We start from the raw sequence: 17,532 nt of genomic DNA, 5'->3' as shown, positions 1-17,532 counted from the left end.
ATTAATTTTTGTAGTGTCCAGTCTTGCTACAATTCCAACACTCGATCTGATTTTTTCTCTGAGAGTTGTTGGAATTTCCTGGAGCACTTTATTTGGATTGTCAGCTTCCCGATCTTTCACGTTTGTGAGGAAAATTTCTATTTTGGTTTCTGCCCCTGGTCTGTTTCTCATCTTGTGTGACCAAGGCGTGCCCTTGGGGGAAATGGATACTAGCATTTTAATCATAAAGGGGAGAGAAAATGGATACAAAAATAGAAGGAGGCCGCAGACTTCGTCTACGACATTACATTTTGGAGATAATATTAAATAATCAAAATTTTAGAAAATTGCCAAGCTTCGTCGACGAACACAGGGTTTCGTTGACGAAAATATTCAGAATTTCGTCGACGTACACAAGGCTTCGTCGATGAGAAAATACCGAGAGACGGTTCGGGTTTCTTTGAATTTCGTCAACCAACACAGGGCTTCGTCGACGAATTTATTGAAGGATTCGTCGACGAAGTGACGTGTCTCGTCGATGAAGTGACGTGTCTCGTCGACGAACCTGGTCCTATAAATAGTGGAAACCCAGGATTTTTGTCATTCTCTCGCCGCTCTCTCTCTCTCCCCTACGACTCTCTCTCCCTTCTCTCTTCATTTCCGGCCCCACTAGTCGCCGGATCGATGATCCGAAACTACCATGACGCTCTTGGTGGAGTTCTCTACACATCTACTGGAGCGGATTGTCGGGGAAACAGAGTTGGAAATCATCCCAATTTCAGGGTAAGGCCCTTTAGTCTCCTTTTGGCCTTGTAGTAGTTATAGGAAATGATACAGGCAGAAAAATATTGATGTTTAGTTATAGCAAATATTGGTTTCAGGGTGTTTTGTAGGAGGCCCTGCAGGTATCGGGCTAGAGTACAGTGGGGGCTTTTTAGAGTTAAGGTAAGAGATATATGCTATGCTATGAAATTTCTAAATATTATTCTGTGTATTTATTTATGAAAATTATGTACTCAAGTATGGTGTGGCTTGAGAAATATGTATGTAGTATGGGAGTATGTTTTATGAATTGTAGTTTCATGATTTTATGTATTTTAGTGCTATGATTATGTGAATTACAGTACCATGATCTTACGAATTTTAACACCATGATTATACGAATTATGGATACAGTATTATGATTACATAGTTCCAGTATTATGATTTACAGAGTTTAAAGCATGTCATGATTCCTATTACCGTAACATTCAAAGTACACAGACAGAGCATTTATAGAATATATAGACAGTTATACAGAGATAGCATCGAGATGCTACAGTTATAGTATGTACAGAACAGAAAGATAGCGTTATGGTAATTTTGAAAATATGATGAAAATAGTGAAAGTGTATATATATGAATACGTATATAGTATCAGACCCTATTGGATCGTACAGTTTACAGAGCACGGTACCGTAGCTATATGTAATATACGGTTTACAGAGTGCAACCACCTATTCAGATAATAGGTTGTAGGTCGATCGTATAGTGCGCTTGACGTGGACAGGTTCCCCATCAGATATGGGTAGAGGTGGGCAGATCGACCGAGGGAGTATAGTGATTTACCTGGTCGGCCAGCCAGTGTAGATCCTGTCTACGGGCCGCACAATCCTGTCATGAGGGGTTAAATCATGACATACAGATATCCACAGGGAAAATTTTACATTTTTTATTATGTATATTATGATTTACAAAGACCAGGGAGTTACTTATATATGTTAAAAGTATTTTGAATAGTAACTTAAATACAGATGTTTAAAATGACATGAAAATGGTAATGAATATTATGATTTGTACTGTATTTATAGATCCAGATATGCCTGATTATATGGAAACAGATTTTTATAATATGGTGACTCATTTGCCACACACTAGTAATAGCATATATCGTCTTACTGAGCGTTGGCTCATCCCAGTGTTGAAACCTTTTTCAGGTGATCCGGGTAGGCGAGCAGATCGGGCTCGCAGGTAGAGGGGCATCTATGGTGCCCTGACAGCTAAGTGAGTACAGTGGAGGGTTTTTGCATTTGCCTTAGCTAGCTGAGGGCAATTTTGGGGATTTAGTATCTCATGTATATATTCTTTTGGGAAACGCGATAGCACTCTGGTATTGTACAGTATGGTATATCATTAGGTATGGAAATGTTTATTTGTATTATGTTTCTCGCTGCTTAGGATAATATTATGGTATCAGAGTATGATAATTATTACAGTGGGTAAAAAAATCATGTTAATTAAGCAGGTCATTACAAAACATATCCATAGCACGACCCGTACGCCGAAAAACATATAAAAATCTCGGCCCGTACGTCGGTTTTCCATTATAAAAATCCATATCTTTATCATATTCTCTGAAAACAGTATTTAATAATAATTTCCACTCATGCCACATGAAATAGGTTTTTCATATATTTAACATACCATCATTTTTAGCATTATTTCCTAAATATAAAACATATTTAAATATATTTATTTTCCTGAAATCAAATGATGTAATAATATACATACTTTTCATAAAATACTAACTTAATTTATCCCCTTACTTGATTCCTGAAAAGCCCCTAAGAGAAATACTGTTGCACCCGTAGGGTTCTCCGCTCAACATCCTGAAAATGATATTCCCCAGAACTAAAGTTCAGTATTTCTACGCGTACTACGCTTTCCACAACTATAAAATAGCCAAATATTGAGTAGAAAGTCTTACCCTGGATCTGGGATGAATTCCGAACTCGACCCACCGACAATCCACTCTAGCAAATATGCAAAGAACTTTCCTAAGAGTGTCGTGGTGGCTTCGGATCGTCGATCCGGCAAAGAATGGAATCAGAAAATTAGAGAAAAGGTTGGGGAACCGAAGGGAGAGAGAAGGGAGGATTTTGCGCCGAATTTCTATCAAAAAATCATGTGTAAAACTATTTATACTCCGACCTTTGTTGACGAGCCACTTTGTTGACGAGCCACGTCACATCGTCAACGAGGTCATAAAGGAAGTTCGTCGACGAACTCTGTTTCTCATCGACGAAATTCAGAAATGAGAGAATTGCTCTTCGGTATTTTCTTGTCGATGAAACGTACACTTATCAACGAGCCCAATTGTAACTTTGTCGACAAGACCTACTGCCTTATTCTTTTCCTTTCCAATTTCTATTTCCTCCCTCTCTATTATCATTTAAATATTATAATTATTCGAGTCACTACATTATACAATTTTAATCTTCCTCTTTTTAACCGCTACAATTTTTCCATCCTCGACATGTCAAAATCTTTAGCCTCTCTTTAACTTTTTTTGACATAGATACTAGTTTATCATTTATAGCCATATGTTTAAAGTTGTATTTTTTTTAACCAAAATTTTTGAAACACTTAGAAGTTCCTTTTTCCAAAAATTTTAAAAACCATGAACTCCGGGGTTAAAAAAAATACATTAAAAAAAAATAAAAGTGACCTAGTGCATGAATTTCTATTTTTGAAAAATGAAACAATTAGTAGAAATTTTTTTTAAAGAGTTTTCTTTTTCTCTTTATCATTCCGCTGAAAAAAGAGAGAAGAAACAGAGATAAAGTCTTCGACGGGTCATAGTCGCCTGGCAGAAGACAACCCAGTTGAATTTCAATGGACGAAAAACCTATGAAACCCTAAGCTGTCCTTACCGGTCCCTCCCCGACGTCCAAAACACATTTGTGTTCTCGCCTCCTCGTGAACGCAAAACCAAAGTCAATCACCGGAACAGATATCAATAGTTCGTTCTTTCCGCTCCCAGATCTCGTCTGTACAGATCTGATGCCAAGAAGGTAACATTTTCTTCTATAATAAAGTATAAACGACATTAATTATCATAATCATCACCATCGTCGATTTGTTTTTCTTTAATTTAAAATTTGATCGTTTATTTTGCCGATGTATTCTTAGTGGTTATGCGGATTATTGAATTGCTTCGTATTACATTTTTTCATTTTGTATTTTTAGTTGTCTGTTTGGGGTCATAAAGTCGGTTGTTTATTTGTTATTTAATTTCATTTAATCCCTTCTATTTGGACGGCAAACCCATGAGAATCGTAATTGTCTTTCGGCCATTTTGACGCTATATTCTTGTATTTGGGTATAGCACAAGAACATCAGTTGATGTTAATATCAAGTTTCTATCTCGCGTCATATACTCTACTTCTCTCTCCCCCGTTCTTGCTTGGACGTGAATTTGTGGTTGTTTTGATTTTTATGGTTTGGATTATTTTGAGGTATTCACAATCTTAACGATTCTAGGAATGACCTAGAAACTTTGGAGCACAGGTTCCGGAACTTTCAAAATTTAGAACAATTTTTTCATTGGGGTTCTTTGGGTAAGATTTATTACTATTTCCCGAATATTTACAACTTTTCTTGCAAGAGAGTTATCTGCTTTTGTCTTCATGTAGCTCACCCTGCCACTAAAAAATACTGAAGGACAGTGAGCCTTAGGATTCTTTGTTGATGTTTCAGTATTTCTCACTCTTAACAGTGTCATCATCCCATGAATCAAGCTTTTAAAGCACAATATTTGAAGTGACAGATTCACAAAAAAAGGGAGAATATAATTTTTTTCATTTGTGGTTATAATTTTCAATAAAGCAAAATAGTTAATTGGAAAGATGTTGTTTGTTACAAACATTATAAATTTAACCTGATGATAACTTAATCTCTTTTCACCTAGTTAAGGGGAAAAATGATGTTAGCAGTTCCTTTTCAATAATAACAAACCATAAAAAACTCCTAATATGCATGTGCTTATAAAGGTATTATTAATTATAGCCATTACTTAAAATACAAATGGGATAAGTGTGGATAGATTTATTGTTTTTCAGGTTGGTTTAAAAAAATTGAATCTTAGAATGGTCTTGCCCACATGCATGTGGCTTTGACACTTTATAATATTTAACAGATTTATTTTAAGTTATATACTATTTGCAATAAAAAGGAAGTAAGGATATCTATTCCTTGTTAATATAAAAAATTTTCCACTTTTTATCTGTTTTATGGGTGACATTTCTCACTTTGTTGTTTTTGTACCACATGTAACTTAATCTCCCGTTCGACTTGTGAATGATTTAGGATGCTATAAGTTGCTGCTAAAATTTCGCCAATATCATGTTTATTACTTGACGTCAAAGAATGGAGGGCATGGGGTCCCATGTCTGATTTTGGAATGGGGGCATGAGGGTATCTTTGAGCTACATGCATACATCTAGTTATCTTCTTCCAGTTAATGATTTAAGGCCTCCCAAAAGAAATATATACATTATGGGCTGGCATGAATTCTGTGAAAAGAAGGCGTGTTTGTATTATGTATGTTCAATGATTGAAGGACATGTATGTGTTTGGAACTTTTGTTTAGTTGATGTTTTAAAACTCTATGGATAGCAGTACCGGTAACGACAATGTTTCATTGCTAGTTTTTACTCTGAATACAATAACTTTCTGAATGTTAATGGTCCTTTGCTAGAGGTACTGAAGTGCATAACCAATTTTGTTATGTTCATTTGTTCATCTTGAAGGAAGGATAAGCTAAGGAGATTGTTGCATTTGCAATATGATTGAAGTAGCTAAATTTAAACTGATCTGGTGAGGTTCGAATTCAACCATAATATTGAATATTGTGATATTGTCAAAAGGCAACTTGGGAGCTTGCATAGTTTCTCTTTTCCAATGTGAGGCATGAGTAGTCACATATAAAAAGTTGTTGCAGATGGCATCTATAGGTTTTATTATCAATAACTTCTTTTGAAGGGCAAAACCGCAATAGGGGAAAAAATCATTGCACTTCTCTGCTTTATTGTGAGAGATGAATATTATTTAACGTACATGGTTATGGTAGTATGACGCTTGCACATATTTTTCAAGTCATAAAAAGTTCTATTAGTGCATTTTATATTATACCTGTTCTTATTGAAGAAAATAGAAACTCTAAGGATGGATTTTGAAGTGCTTGTGAAATGTTAATGGTTGCAAATTGAAATAATATGGACTAGAGAGTGTACAGCTCTGTTTTTGGGTGTGTATATCTGCATGGCATTATTGCTTTCTTTTCCTTTCTTTCCTTCCTTTGTGCCATAAGTTATCCATGGATCATATTTTTTTTCCACATGCCATCAAATAACATATATATATATATATATATATATATTTTGTTTAGGTTTGAGATTTATTGTATTCATTATTTGCTCATTTATTAAGTTGTAATGTGCTTTGGTATTATCTATTTCGATATGTGTTTGAGCTGAATGAGTGTTTATGCCTGCATCCGATCTGCAGATTAGATGTTGCCTGTTTGTATAGAAGCTGTATTTTTCAGCACTGAAACTTGTGACACATGTTTGATGGATAATGACTATTCTGATGGATAATTCTTTGGATCTTTCATCAAGGGAGCGTGCTCAGCGGCTTTACAACAAGGTATGCTACATATACATATATATTATTTTGATTTTGGGCGCACTTGATCAACATTTTAAATGTCACATAGTATATATTCACTTTAAGCTACTTCAAAAGTTCATGTATTCAATTTCATGTCTTCAATTTTGTTAACTTGCACTGATTGAATTACAGTTTTTTTTGGAAAGTATTTTACAATGTTGAATATTGATTAATCATGATTGGATTTTATGCATGCATTCCATGATCACATAAATTGGTGGAAAAAGGATTCATAAAGCCAATCCCACCTAGTGGGACTTAAGGTTTGGTTTTGTTGTTGTTCTTGTTGTTGGATTTTTATGCATGCATTCATACATAAAAAATAACATTATTAGTTATATTTATTTCTTGGTGCATCTATTTTTCATTTCCCTTTTAATAGCATCTTTTGTTTGTTTTACTGATTAATGGACAACTTTCTAGTACAAATGTTTATGTATTGCAAAATTATTTTTAGTTTTGCATTTAATAATTTAGTTGGTAAATCACATTCTTGGAGTTAGAAATTAATTTAGGAGGAATTGATTGTTGAAGCTTCTGCAGAAGGCCCAAATAATGGTAAATACACATTGAAAATAATAGTTGTATAATTCTACTCTCTCTCTTTCTCTCACGCCCTACATTTTTCCCCTTAGATGGTTGTTCCATTAACAGTGATAGTTGCTGAAGCCTTCTGATCGGTTTTAGTAATTTTTCCTTTTCATGTTTAATAAAAAATCATACCACTTTCTCTTATGTAAATACATATTGGAAACGATGTGCAGTAGTGGTGTTATGGAAAAAATGATGTGGGAAAGTAGAAAGAAGAACTTCACAAAATACATCTATTATCTGTCAGGACTCTATTTAATGTCTGCATTCAGAAACTGGATGAACTTGGTGAGAAAGTTTTCCAGGTTAAGATCTTTAAGTATATTTAAAATCATTCAAGAATACCAAACATGGGCAAATATATGTTGGTTGGCGCGTTGCTCTCTCCACTCCTCTGGATTTAAAAAATTGATTTTCCTTAGTTTTTATATTTAAGTAAGTTTTTTTTTTTTTTTTTAATTTTTTTATTTACCTTCTCTTCTTGTTTTAGTTATTAGAGCAAGCCCATGCATTAAAAATGACTTTTCTTATGAAACACCATAAAGTTAAATTTTTTGTTGTTTTTCATTGATTCATTCCTTTAAAAGTAAAGTACAATTTTTCATTAAGTTTTTCTTGTTTCGTCTCCTTATTATTCTTAAAGAAAGCATGCATAAGAAATTTTTATTGTTAAACATGTAAACTTAGATCATAAGCATGAATTTCAAATTTTAAAATATTTTTGTGTCCTCTTATCTTACTTTTGTATGTAGCTTTAGTTTTGAGTCCCATAATGAGTGTTATAGCTTAACTTGATACTTGATAGAGGTGGAATAGTTAGATCATGGTATATCTTGCTTATATGGCCAGTTTTCCTTTTATATCAAATCTATGAGCTAAATAGATTATGGTAGGATTTAGACTTACAAACTTGCTTTGAAGGTAAGTGCCATTCCAATTATCAGCATGGATGATCCATATTTGTTGAAGTTTCAATGTATTTTACCATTTCACTTGTTTTACATTTATGCAAGTCATTAGGAATTGACTTTTCAAATTTTGCATTGAACCTTACGATTCGATTTTATTCTTGATTCTTGATTCTTGATTCATGACATTGGGATTTCGATTCACAATTCGAATTTCAATTTGAAAACTATGCCTCTCACCACAAAAAACATGACAATCAAGGTCTTCCATGCCATTCTCTCCCTCTCTTTTCTCAACCTCCTTCCCCGTCCAAAGGGCAAGTCTTTGAGCGATGAAGGCATGACCCAAAGTACTCTATAGAGCCTCCATAAGGTACTCCACAAATAAAGCCTGCACAATAAATTCTCTTGCTGCCCTGTCGAGTACATGTAGTTGTCAGTTTTCTGATCCTCTTTGCAGAAGGAACACAGGCTTACTTCTGTTGCTCTACTCCTCCAAAGATTGTCCTCTTAAGGATAGCGTCCCCCCCCCCCCCCTCCTCTCCCGCCAAAAAACTGTGCACCATAGAGGACCAACGATAAACTTTCATGGAACTGCAATAGATAAAGATACAGGCATATGGCTCCCACGTTTCTTGTCTTCTTTACAGAAGAAGCGTAAGATTACGTCTGTGGTATCTCTCCAACGGTTGTCCTCCATGAACATAGCTAACAATCTGTACACCATAAAGAATGCCTCTTTTGGGATCTTTAGAAAGCTAGATAGCTGCACAGGGTAGGTACCTGAAACAAGGCTGCTAAGGACTTGGGTGAGGAAAAGCCTATTTCTGTTAACTACACTGTTAATTCTGGCATCTCTGCTTTAATACTGGGTCATGCTGTACGGATGTGCTAGAAAGAAATCCATATGGTTGAACCTTTCAATCCTGCATCAACCAATGAAAAAGTGGGACACCAATGAGTTGCTTTTGATCACCTTGAACGTTTCATACAGAAGTTTCTGTGCATCCAATGTTGGTCTATACAGTTTCTGGTAGGGCTCCTTCGTAGCTACACCCATGCATCCAACCACAGTCTGTTGATGCTTCTGTTTCCGATCACGCCGAATGTTTTAAGAATTCAACCTTAATTTAGGAAATCCCTTTCCACAGTCTAATTCCTTAGGTAAATACAACCTCTTTGGAAACCCAACCTCCTTTCTCATCTCGAAATTTAGATGATGTAACTTTTTTCAAGTGATCATTTTTTCTACTGCAAACCTTCATAGTCATTTCCCTATAATGCCTCATTGAAAAAGTGCTAGCTTCTGAACTCCCAAATTAACATTTTTCATTGGTATTTATTTTTTCTTTTCTTCCCTATGGCTAAACTTCCTGCAGGAAGTCACCTTGAAGCTTTTCTAGTCTCTCTGCATCTGATGCTGGAATGGTAAAGGAGACACAAAGTAAGTGGGTATACTTGACATTGTATTTATAATGAGTATCTCTACCGCCTTTTGCAAGGTACTGTTCCAACCTGCAAGCTTCTTCTTGAGCCTCTCTATCTCCAGTTCCTAAACCGCCTTACCCTTTATGAGTAGCTCCTGGAGGTAGATTGAGGCAGCAAGTTCGAAGTTTAACTCCTTCCGCAACTTAGGTCCTCTTGAATCTCGACTGCCATCTCTCTCTCTCTCTCTCTCTCTGTGTCTTGTCTCCCCCCCTCCTGCAGGCGCCCCCTTAGACATGTCACAGACTTGACCTTCATGAAAATGCGTCTGAAATAGGATGGTTAAACCGTGTTGGGCAGGTTAAGAATCTTCATACATCAGTTTTTTCCCCCTAATCTATCCGAAATTTGTCTTTATTGTTTTTTGAAACCGCTTTTATCCACACTTTGTTGACATTTGTTCTGCAGAATGTTGAGTTGGAGAGTAGGCGCAGGAGGTCAGTCCATGCAAGAATTCCTTCGGATCCCAATGCATGGCAACAGATGCGGGAGAACTATGAAGCAATAATCCTTGAAGACCATGCATTTTCTGAACAACATGAAATAGAGTATGCTCTATGGCAATTGCATTATAAGCGAATTGAGGAGCTACGTGCACACTTCACTACTGCTCTAGCCTCGACAGGTCCAAATGCATCTCAGAGCGGGAAAAGCTCTAGTTCTACACGACTGGACCGAATTACAAAAATTCGTTCTCAGTTTAAAGCCTTCCTTTCTGAAGCAACTGGATTTTATCATGATCTAATGCTGAAAATCAGAGCGAAATATGGTCTACCTCTTGGATATTTCTCAGATGATTCCGAGAATCAGATGGTTATGGCAAAAGATGGAAATAAGTCTGCTGAGACAAAGAAAGGCCTGATTTCTTGCCACCGTTGCCTGATTTACCTAGGTGACCTTGCCCGATATAAAGGCTTATATGGGGAAGGTGATTCCAAAGTTAGAGATTTTGCAGCTGCATCAAGTTACTACATGCAAGCCTCTTCACTTTGGCCTTCAAGTGGCAACCCTCATCATCAGGTTCTTTTCTTTCAGCCATTGTTGTCATGGTTGTATGTTAGGCTGCCAGAGTTTTCTTTTCTTTGTATTTGGTGGTGCTATTGTCAAAAAACTCTTGTTACCAACACATTCTCTGCTCATTTGCAGCTTGCGATTCTGGCCTCCTATTCGGGAGATGAATTGTTGGCAATTTACCGCTATTTTCGGAGTTTGGCAGTTGAGAGCCCTTTTTCTACAGCAAGGGACAACTTGATTATTGCGTTTGAGAAGGTACTTCCTATTACAATCACCACATGGCTTGTGTATCCTATTTTCTGTATTGAGTAAATGACCTAAAGATTGCATTTATTGATGGGAAAAAAGGAATGAAAGGAGATGCGAAGAAAGTATGCCTCCTATAGCATATAACTGAATTTTATTACATTTTACAATGGCAGAACCGTCAGAGTTATTCCCAGCTTCATAGTGAGGTCAAGTCTTCTCCAGTTAAATCTGCACCCATTCGAATGACTGGGAAAGCAAGAGGAAAAGTTGGGGCGAAACTTCCCTTTAAAGAGAATAAAACAGAAGCCAGTTCTATAGAGGAACGGTCATCCAGCACATCTGAAACTTTCAAAGCCTTCAGCATTCGATTTGTCCGACTAAATGGAATCCTTTTTACACGTACAAGGTATTCCATTTTCATCATTAGATTTTTTGGGTGTTCCATATACATTTTCTTATTAACACTTGTTTATTACCATCTTTCTTCAGTCTGGAGACATTTGGAGAAGTTTTCTCTATGGTTAGGGATGATTTGCTTGAGCTTCTTTCCTCTGGGCCAGAAGAGGAGTACAATTTCAGTTCTAGTGCCACAGAGAGTGGATTACTGATTGTAAGGCTTATAGCCATTCTTATATTCACAATTCACAATGTGAATAGGGAAACTGAAAATCAGTCATATGCTGAAATTTTACAACGTTCAGTTCTCCTTCAGAATGCATTTACTGCCATCTTTGAGTTTATGGGGCACATTATTGAGAGATGCATACAGTTGCATGATCCTTCAGTTAGCTATCTATTGCCTGGAGTGTTGGTTTTTGTAGAATGGTTAGCCTGTCATCCAGATATTGCTGCTGGAAAAGAAGTGGAAGAGAAACAGGCTTCAGCTAGGTCGTTCTTTTGGAACCATTGTGTCAACTACTTGAACAAGCTCTTGTTGAGTGGGTTGATGTTCACAAATGAGGATGAAGATGAAAGTTGTTTCTTCAATACGAGTACGTATGAAGTAGAAACTGCCAACCGGCTTGCATTAATGGAGGATTTTGAATTGAGAGGATTTCTGCCTCTTCTTCCTGCACAACTTATTCTTGATTTCTCCAGGAAGCATTCTTTAGGAAGTGATGGTACGATCAAGGAGCAAAAAGCCCGCATTCAGAGGATTATAGCAGCTGGGAAGGCTCTTGTGAATGTTGTTCAGGTTGGGCAACAGGGAATATATTTTGATCGGAAGATGATGAAGTTTTCTATTGGTGCTGATCCTGAAATTTCAAATGATGTTGTGCTCACTAGTCCTTTGGAAGTGCCTGCAATAAATGGTATGGGCCAAAAACATCCCACAGAGAAAAAAGTGAATTTGGGAGTTTTGCTGCCAAAAGGACAGCAGCTACATGTTGAAGGTGAAGACGAGGATGAGGTTATTGTCTTCAAACCATCAATGACTGAAAAGCAAGCTGATATGAATGCCTCGGGTGGTGAGTTTGGAAGTTATGTTGGGTCATTGTCAGAGCTACATGATGGCAAGCAAGTACGAAATGCTTTTGATTTGAATTCAAGGCCACCTACATCCGTTAATGTTGTTTCCCATCAGCTGCAACCAATCCAACCAAGTATAGGTACATCGAAGTGGCTGGTGGAACAAGCAGCTTCCGTTGCCACTAGTTCGAACAATTTGAGCTTTGTGGAGAATGGACTCCCTATGAAACCAGAGTCAGACGGATTAGGAGTATTGGATCCTGCTCCATTTCTTTTTCCACATTCTTTTAGTCCCAGTGCAGGCACTGTGTATTCTAGTCAGGTCCCTGAAACAGTAATACCATCTAAGTTTGATTCAATTATGTTTTCTGGACCCAGTTTTGATACTCTGCCTGCTGTGTCATCTTCCACCATGCTGGCAAGTGCAAGGAAGAATCCAGTGAGCCGACCAGTTAGGCACTTTGGTCCGCCACCTGGATTCAGCCCTGTTCCTCCGCAACAGATTGATGAGTCCTCACCAGCTCTTTCAAAGAGTGAGAATCCACTGTTGGATGATTATAGTTGGTTAGATGGCTATCAGTTGCCTTCATCAATTGAAGCCACTGGTTTCAAGAATCACAACCAGCCGGCAAAAACATACCACCATGCTAACAGCAATAGTTTAGCAGGAACCCTATGCTTTCCGTTCCCTGGAAAACAAGTTCCAACTACACAGGTCCATGTTGAAAACCAGAAATGGCAGGATTATCAGTTTCTTAACCATCAGAAATTACACCAGGAGCAGCAGCTGCAGCTGCAGCAGCAACTTCAGAAAGGAAGTCAGCCATTTACCCCGCTGCTGGAGCATCAGGGACAGCCTCTTTGGGAAGGTCGTTTCTTTGTGTGATATCGTTATGACAACGTAAATGGTAAGATGCCATTTGTCAGTGACACTATTCTTTGCTTATGAGTGTTTCACTTGATATTAGTGCATGATTTTGTTAAACAACTTTTATTTTGTCATAAAACTTTTATTTTGTCATAAAGTTATCTTTATATTTTTGTCAACAATTTTTTGCTGATTCTTCTTCTTTGTTGAGGTTAAGGCGTCTGTTTTGAGAATCCTCTGGCCTGGTGCTGCCAGTTCAGCCTCTGCCTTTGCATCCTGCCAATGTTAATTCAATTTTTGTTCAAGCATGGATGGTATCAGTGTGTTGCAGACACCAGCTCGTGAACAGGTCTCTCTCTCTCTCTCGTACACGCGTTTTATTATTCTCAATTTATTTCCTTCATCACCAGTGTTATACCAAAAGTAGTTTTGCACTTAATGTGTCATTGCTTACATTACATTGTTATGCCTTAGTTTACTGCTTGCTTTCATGGTTGGATGCATATTGTATTATAGTTGAAATTTCCTGACATTCTGTTCCTTACGTAAGAGAAAGTGTTGGAATCAAATCCAATTGGGTAAAATCAAGTTTGCATTTGTTCTCTGTATATTTAAATTTTGGTTTTGGCCCAAACATTTTGCAAATATAAACATATCTCACATTTTTTTATGAGGTTGCTAAATGGTTTTATGGAGTTGTTTTCAACCTGTATATTTAATAATTTTTGGCCTTTTAAATGTTTCTCATGTTCTGTCTGAAGTATTTGTAAGTTATGTTTGACATTAGAGCTGGAGATTTCTGTTTGGTATCATTGCTGTTTTCTATTTTTTTTTCTTTTTTTGTACAGTGAAATTACAGACTATAAAAACGCATTTGTTCATGTTGTTAGTTTTCTATATCTGTTGCCGGTTTTCAGCAGTTCGCGAAAAAACTGAAAAACAGGTTTTATGGTATTCAATTGTTTTGCATCTTGTTGCCAGAAATTTAAATAGCTAGAAATATTTTTTTTGGATTAAATCATTTATTTTATATACTTTGAAATTCAAATTAAAAAATAAAACGATAATATGAATTTAAATATAATTAAAATAAAAAAATACATAAATTTCACAAAAAAAAATAAAGTCAATTACAAAATATTTTTACTATTTTTTAATTATCAAGTAAAATTTGAAAGTATAACAATTAAGTAAAACAATTATAATAATTTTTATTTTTATTATAATATTTTTTAAATATGTATTATTTATAATTTTATTATTTGATCATATTTTTATACTATTATTTGATTAAAAAATGAAAAGAGCATTTTTTTAATTAAGTTTTTAATTTGTGTTAGTTTTATAAATGTTGACCAAATAGGTGGTTGTTTTCTGGTATTTAGTTTCTATTGTGGTTTTTGGTTTTCATTTTTGGTTTTTGTTTCTTTAATTTTTAATAGTACCAAATGGCAGCCCCTTAAGCATTGCTTTAAATTTTATTTTATTTGGATAAAATAAGAGATTTTATTAAAGAGGACAAGGATTAAAAGGAGCATAAAAAATCGTCCTTAGAAGATAAACAAACAGAAAAGCAAAGGAAATCAAACCAGCACTGCTTGCCGATCACGTTGTAAATCTGAAAAGAAACTTCACTTGAAACAGCCTGCTGCAAAAGCCCATTATGAGGCCTTATGTTGAATCCTATTCCAAAGCAAAGATGAAGACACCCACTATCCTTTGAAAATGTGGGCATTTCTCTCCAACCATAACTCCTGCAAAACAGCAAAAATTGCGCACCTCCACAAAGCTGACCCATCTTTACCCCTTCCAGAACCTGAAAATGAGATGGCCAAAAAATCCTCCACCAACTCCAAACACACCCAACTCTGCCCAAATAAAAAGATTATTCCATATGCTCTAAGAAGAGGAACGATGGAGGAAGATGTTGAGATGCAGATTCTGAAGTATCAAAACAAATCAAAAAAAATCTGCAGGCAAGTCTTGAAAGGCCTTCTATTCTGCAACTGAGTGTCAGTGTTAACTCTATTAAGAGCAACTAACCAAATAAAAATCTTACATCTTTTGAGGGGATGTTGGCTTTCAAACTAGAACTATGGAGGACCTGTTTATATGGGTCAGACTTATAAGAGTACTCCCTCGAAGAATAAAAAATCCCTGAACAAATGTCCTCCCTCCTATCAGAAGGAAGATGACCCTCCAACTAACATAATAATGATTGAGCTACAACATCTCACTTCCATTGAGAACCCTATGAAAATGGGAATCCCATGAGAAATTCTCCATGTTTTAAATGAAAAATGAAGAAATAGTTTCATTTTGTAAAGAGGGCAGTTTATAGTCTATACATATGAGGCAAAGAAGTGCAAAGCGAAGAATCCCCTAGGTGGATGAGAAGTGCAAATAGGTTCATTTCACATTTGGTTTTGCTTTAAATTTTAAAATTTGGGCCATAGGGTCGCAAAGTATAACTTCCTATACTTAAAATTTGATTCAACTCTTATTTAGATTCATGGAAGAGCAATGTGTACATCTCAGTTTAATTATGCACCCAGAAGACAAAGCTTCCTCAACCTCAACTGATTGGGAATATCTCTTTACTTTCCCTATTGTCTGTTTGTGGCTTGGCTAGTTCATGTGCACTACTTTATATCAAGATTTTCCTCTGTTGGCACTGCTTTTACCATCTCACGGTAGATGGTATCTTTTTAACAGTTGATGCTCTATTTATTCTCTACTGGTTTCATGTGTGCGCGCTTAAGCCCAGTCCTCTGAATTGGCTTTAATTTTATTATTATTTTTTAAAAATATGCTTAGTTTCAAGCCCTTTCTAATATGTCTATTTTTTCAAAAATATTTTATTGACTTACTATTTATATCAATTGTTTGAATTTATAAAGCTTGTACTTGTTCATCTAGAATTTCTCAATTTCATCTAAAGCTTTGGGGATGTTTTATCTCAAAAATTGCGTGTAATTTTGTGAAGTGACTGATATTTTCACCTCTTTTTTGGTCACATAATTGTAAGCCAGGGTGACTTTGCTGCTGTGCATGAGCTGTGTCTTCCATGTTTTTGGTATGGGGGGTTATACTTCTGAGAACTTGAATGCCGTCTTACATTCAGTATATTCAGATTACATTGCACTAAAGTTCGCTTGTTATTCTTACAGCTTGTGTTGAGCTTTCCAGGCCGGCAGATGGAGATTATCAGAGGAATGAGTATTCGAACTGGGAAATTTGGTGGGCGAAGCACATTGTGTGGCTGGTTGGGATTGGCAAATAGCGTTCGAGGAGGTATCTGATGGCGATTTGTCTTATGTTTGAAGTTGGGTGGAATGAAGAGAAGTGCTAGCTATTGTTCTTTACCATAAAGGCAGAAATATCTGTCAGAAGTGAATGTTAGTAGTCCATTGCTATAAATTGCATAATCTGTGATAGCAGGCAGCTGAATAAATTAAGGTAGATGGATGTATGGGCAGTTTGTGAGGGCTGCCTACAAGCTTCAAGCGATCAGAGTTTGATATAGTTATGAAGAAGGGTTTGATTTAGGCTTATATTATGGTGGTTAGATAATAAGTATGCGAGGAAAGACACATTTGGGTACATGTAATCCAATGTCAATGACTTTTGTTTATGGTGTTTCAGTGAGATTGGAAACCTGTTCTATGTTGCGGATACTGCAGTACGTGTGGGTAAGCTGGAAAGCTGTTCGTTTGGTTTTTGAACTTGCTTCCTCTTTCTTTATTCCTCCATTGTGTGAATGCGGTTATAACAAGTAACCTGTATTTCTAGCTTTATTGGTTGACTTTTCTTTCTGCTTTTTCCCATTTTCAGTTATTGAAAATTACAAGTCTAGCCCCATGTGTGAATTTGCATGTTTGGGACATTCTTAAAGTGTGCCCCCTATTGATTTCCTTCCCTTTAATTGGAACGGTGAGATGTATTTGTGTCCTTACTTTAGAATGCACGTCAGGCTGAATGCTTGTGTTGATCTGTTGATATTTAAATACTAAAGTTTACCGCATGGGTTGACAATGAAACAGCTCAAACATGATTAGTTGGCTGCAGGGGATCTTGATCTAGAGTTTGGATCAAATGAGTACAAAAATGATTCGTGATCCAGAGTTTGATCAAATGAGTACAAAAATGATTTCCTTGTGGAATGGATCAGATTTTCCGTGGCCAAAATGTTTTGGCAAGGCTATCAGAAACTGGATGCTTTTAGCTATTGTGGAAATCTTCACTGTATAAAAAGCAATCTGAATCAAAATGCCCCAAGGAAATGATTCTGGGCGTTTCAACATTGTCAAACTTACCACCTGTGAAGCATTTTGAATTCCATCCAAACAATAAAAATTATGTTAGGAGGCACAGAAATTAGGTTAGGGTTTGCTGGCATGTTGGAGCAATGGATTGTTGAACGCTCGACTGAAGCAGAAGCAAGCAATTGTTCTTTGTAGCTGCTAGGAGTTTATT

General features: G+C 36.4%; 1 protein-coding gene across 7 annotated transcripts; it reads left to right on the top strand.

Moving 5' to 3' along the window:
• The first annotated feature begins 3,513 nt into the window (after positions 1-3,513).
• On the top strand, positions 3,514-17,063 carry LOC131167982 (nonsense-mediated mRNA decay factor SMG7-like). 7 transcript variants are annotated; one of them, XR_009140196.1, is made up of 9 exons: positions 3,514-3,812; positions 6,307-6,447; positions 9,864-10,475; positions 10,602-10,724; positions 10,892-11,124; positions 11,208-13,096; positions 13,274-13,405; positions 16,089-16,132; positions 16,227-17,063. XR_009140196.1 is itself a non-coding variant. In XM_058127097.1 (7 exons), the coding sequence occupies exons 2-6, from the start codon at positions 6,379-6,381 to the stop codon at positions 13,072-13,074; spliced, it is 2,904 nt and encodes a 967-aa protein (XP_057983080.1). In that variant the 5' UTR covers positions 3,547-3,812; positions 6,307-6,378; the 3' UTR covers positions 13,075-13,096; positions 13,274-17,063. The 7 variants fall into 7 exon arrangements, 1 of the variants encoding a protein (XP_057983080.1); XR_009140199.1 differs by having other exon boundaries at positions 3,544-3,812; positions 16,085-16,132; XR_009140195.1 differs by having other exon boundaries at positions 3,547-3,812; positions 13,268-13,405.
• The last annotated feature ends 469 nt before the right edge of the window (positions 17,064-17,532 follow it).

This window comes from Malania oleifera, chromosome 11, assembly GCF_029873635.1.
Source record: "Malania oleifera isolate guangnan ecotype guangnan chromosome 11, ASM2987363v1, whole genome shotgun sequence".
Classification (NCBI taxonomy): Eukaryota; Viridiplantae; Streptophyta; class Magnoliopsida; order Santalales; family Ximeniaceae; genus Malania; species Malania oleifera.
This window is presented reverse-complemented; position numbering and strand designations above follow the sequence as displayed.

What these genes read in the sequence shown, in the direction of transcription:
- LOC131167982 (XM_058127097.1), top strand. Translation starts at nt 6,379, where the DNA reads ATGACTATTCTGATGGATAATTCTTTGGATCTTTCATCAAGGGAGCGT. An exon ending in CTCAGCGGCTTTACAACAAG is followed by an intron (nt 6,448 to 9,863) that starts GTATGCTACATA and finishes TTTGTTCTGCAG; the next exon opens with AATGTTGAGTTGGAGAGTAG. An exon ending in GTGGCAACCCTCATCATCAG is followed by an intron (nt 10,476 to 10,601) that starts GTTCTTTTCTTT and finishes GCTCATTTGCAG; the next exon opens with CTTGCGATTCTGGCCTCCTA.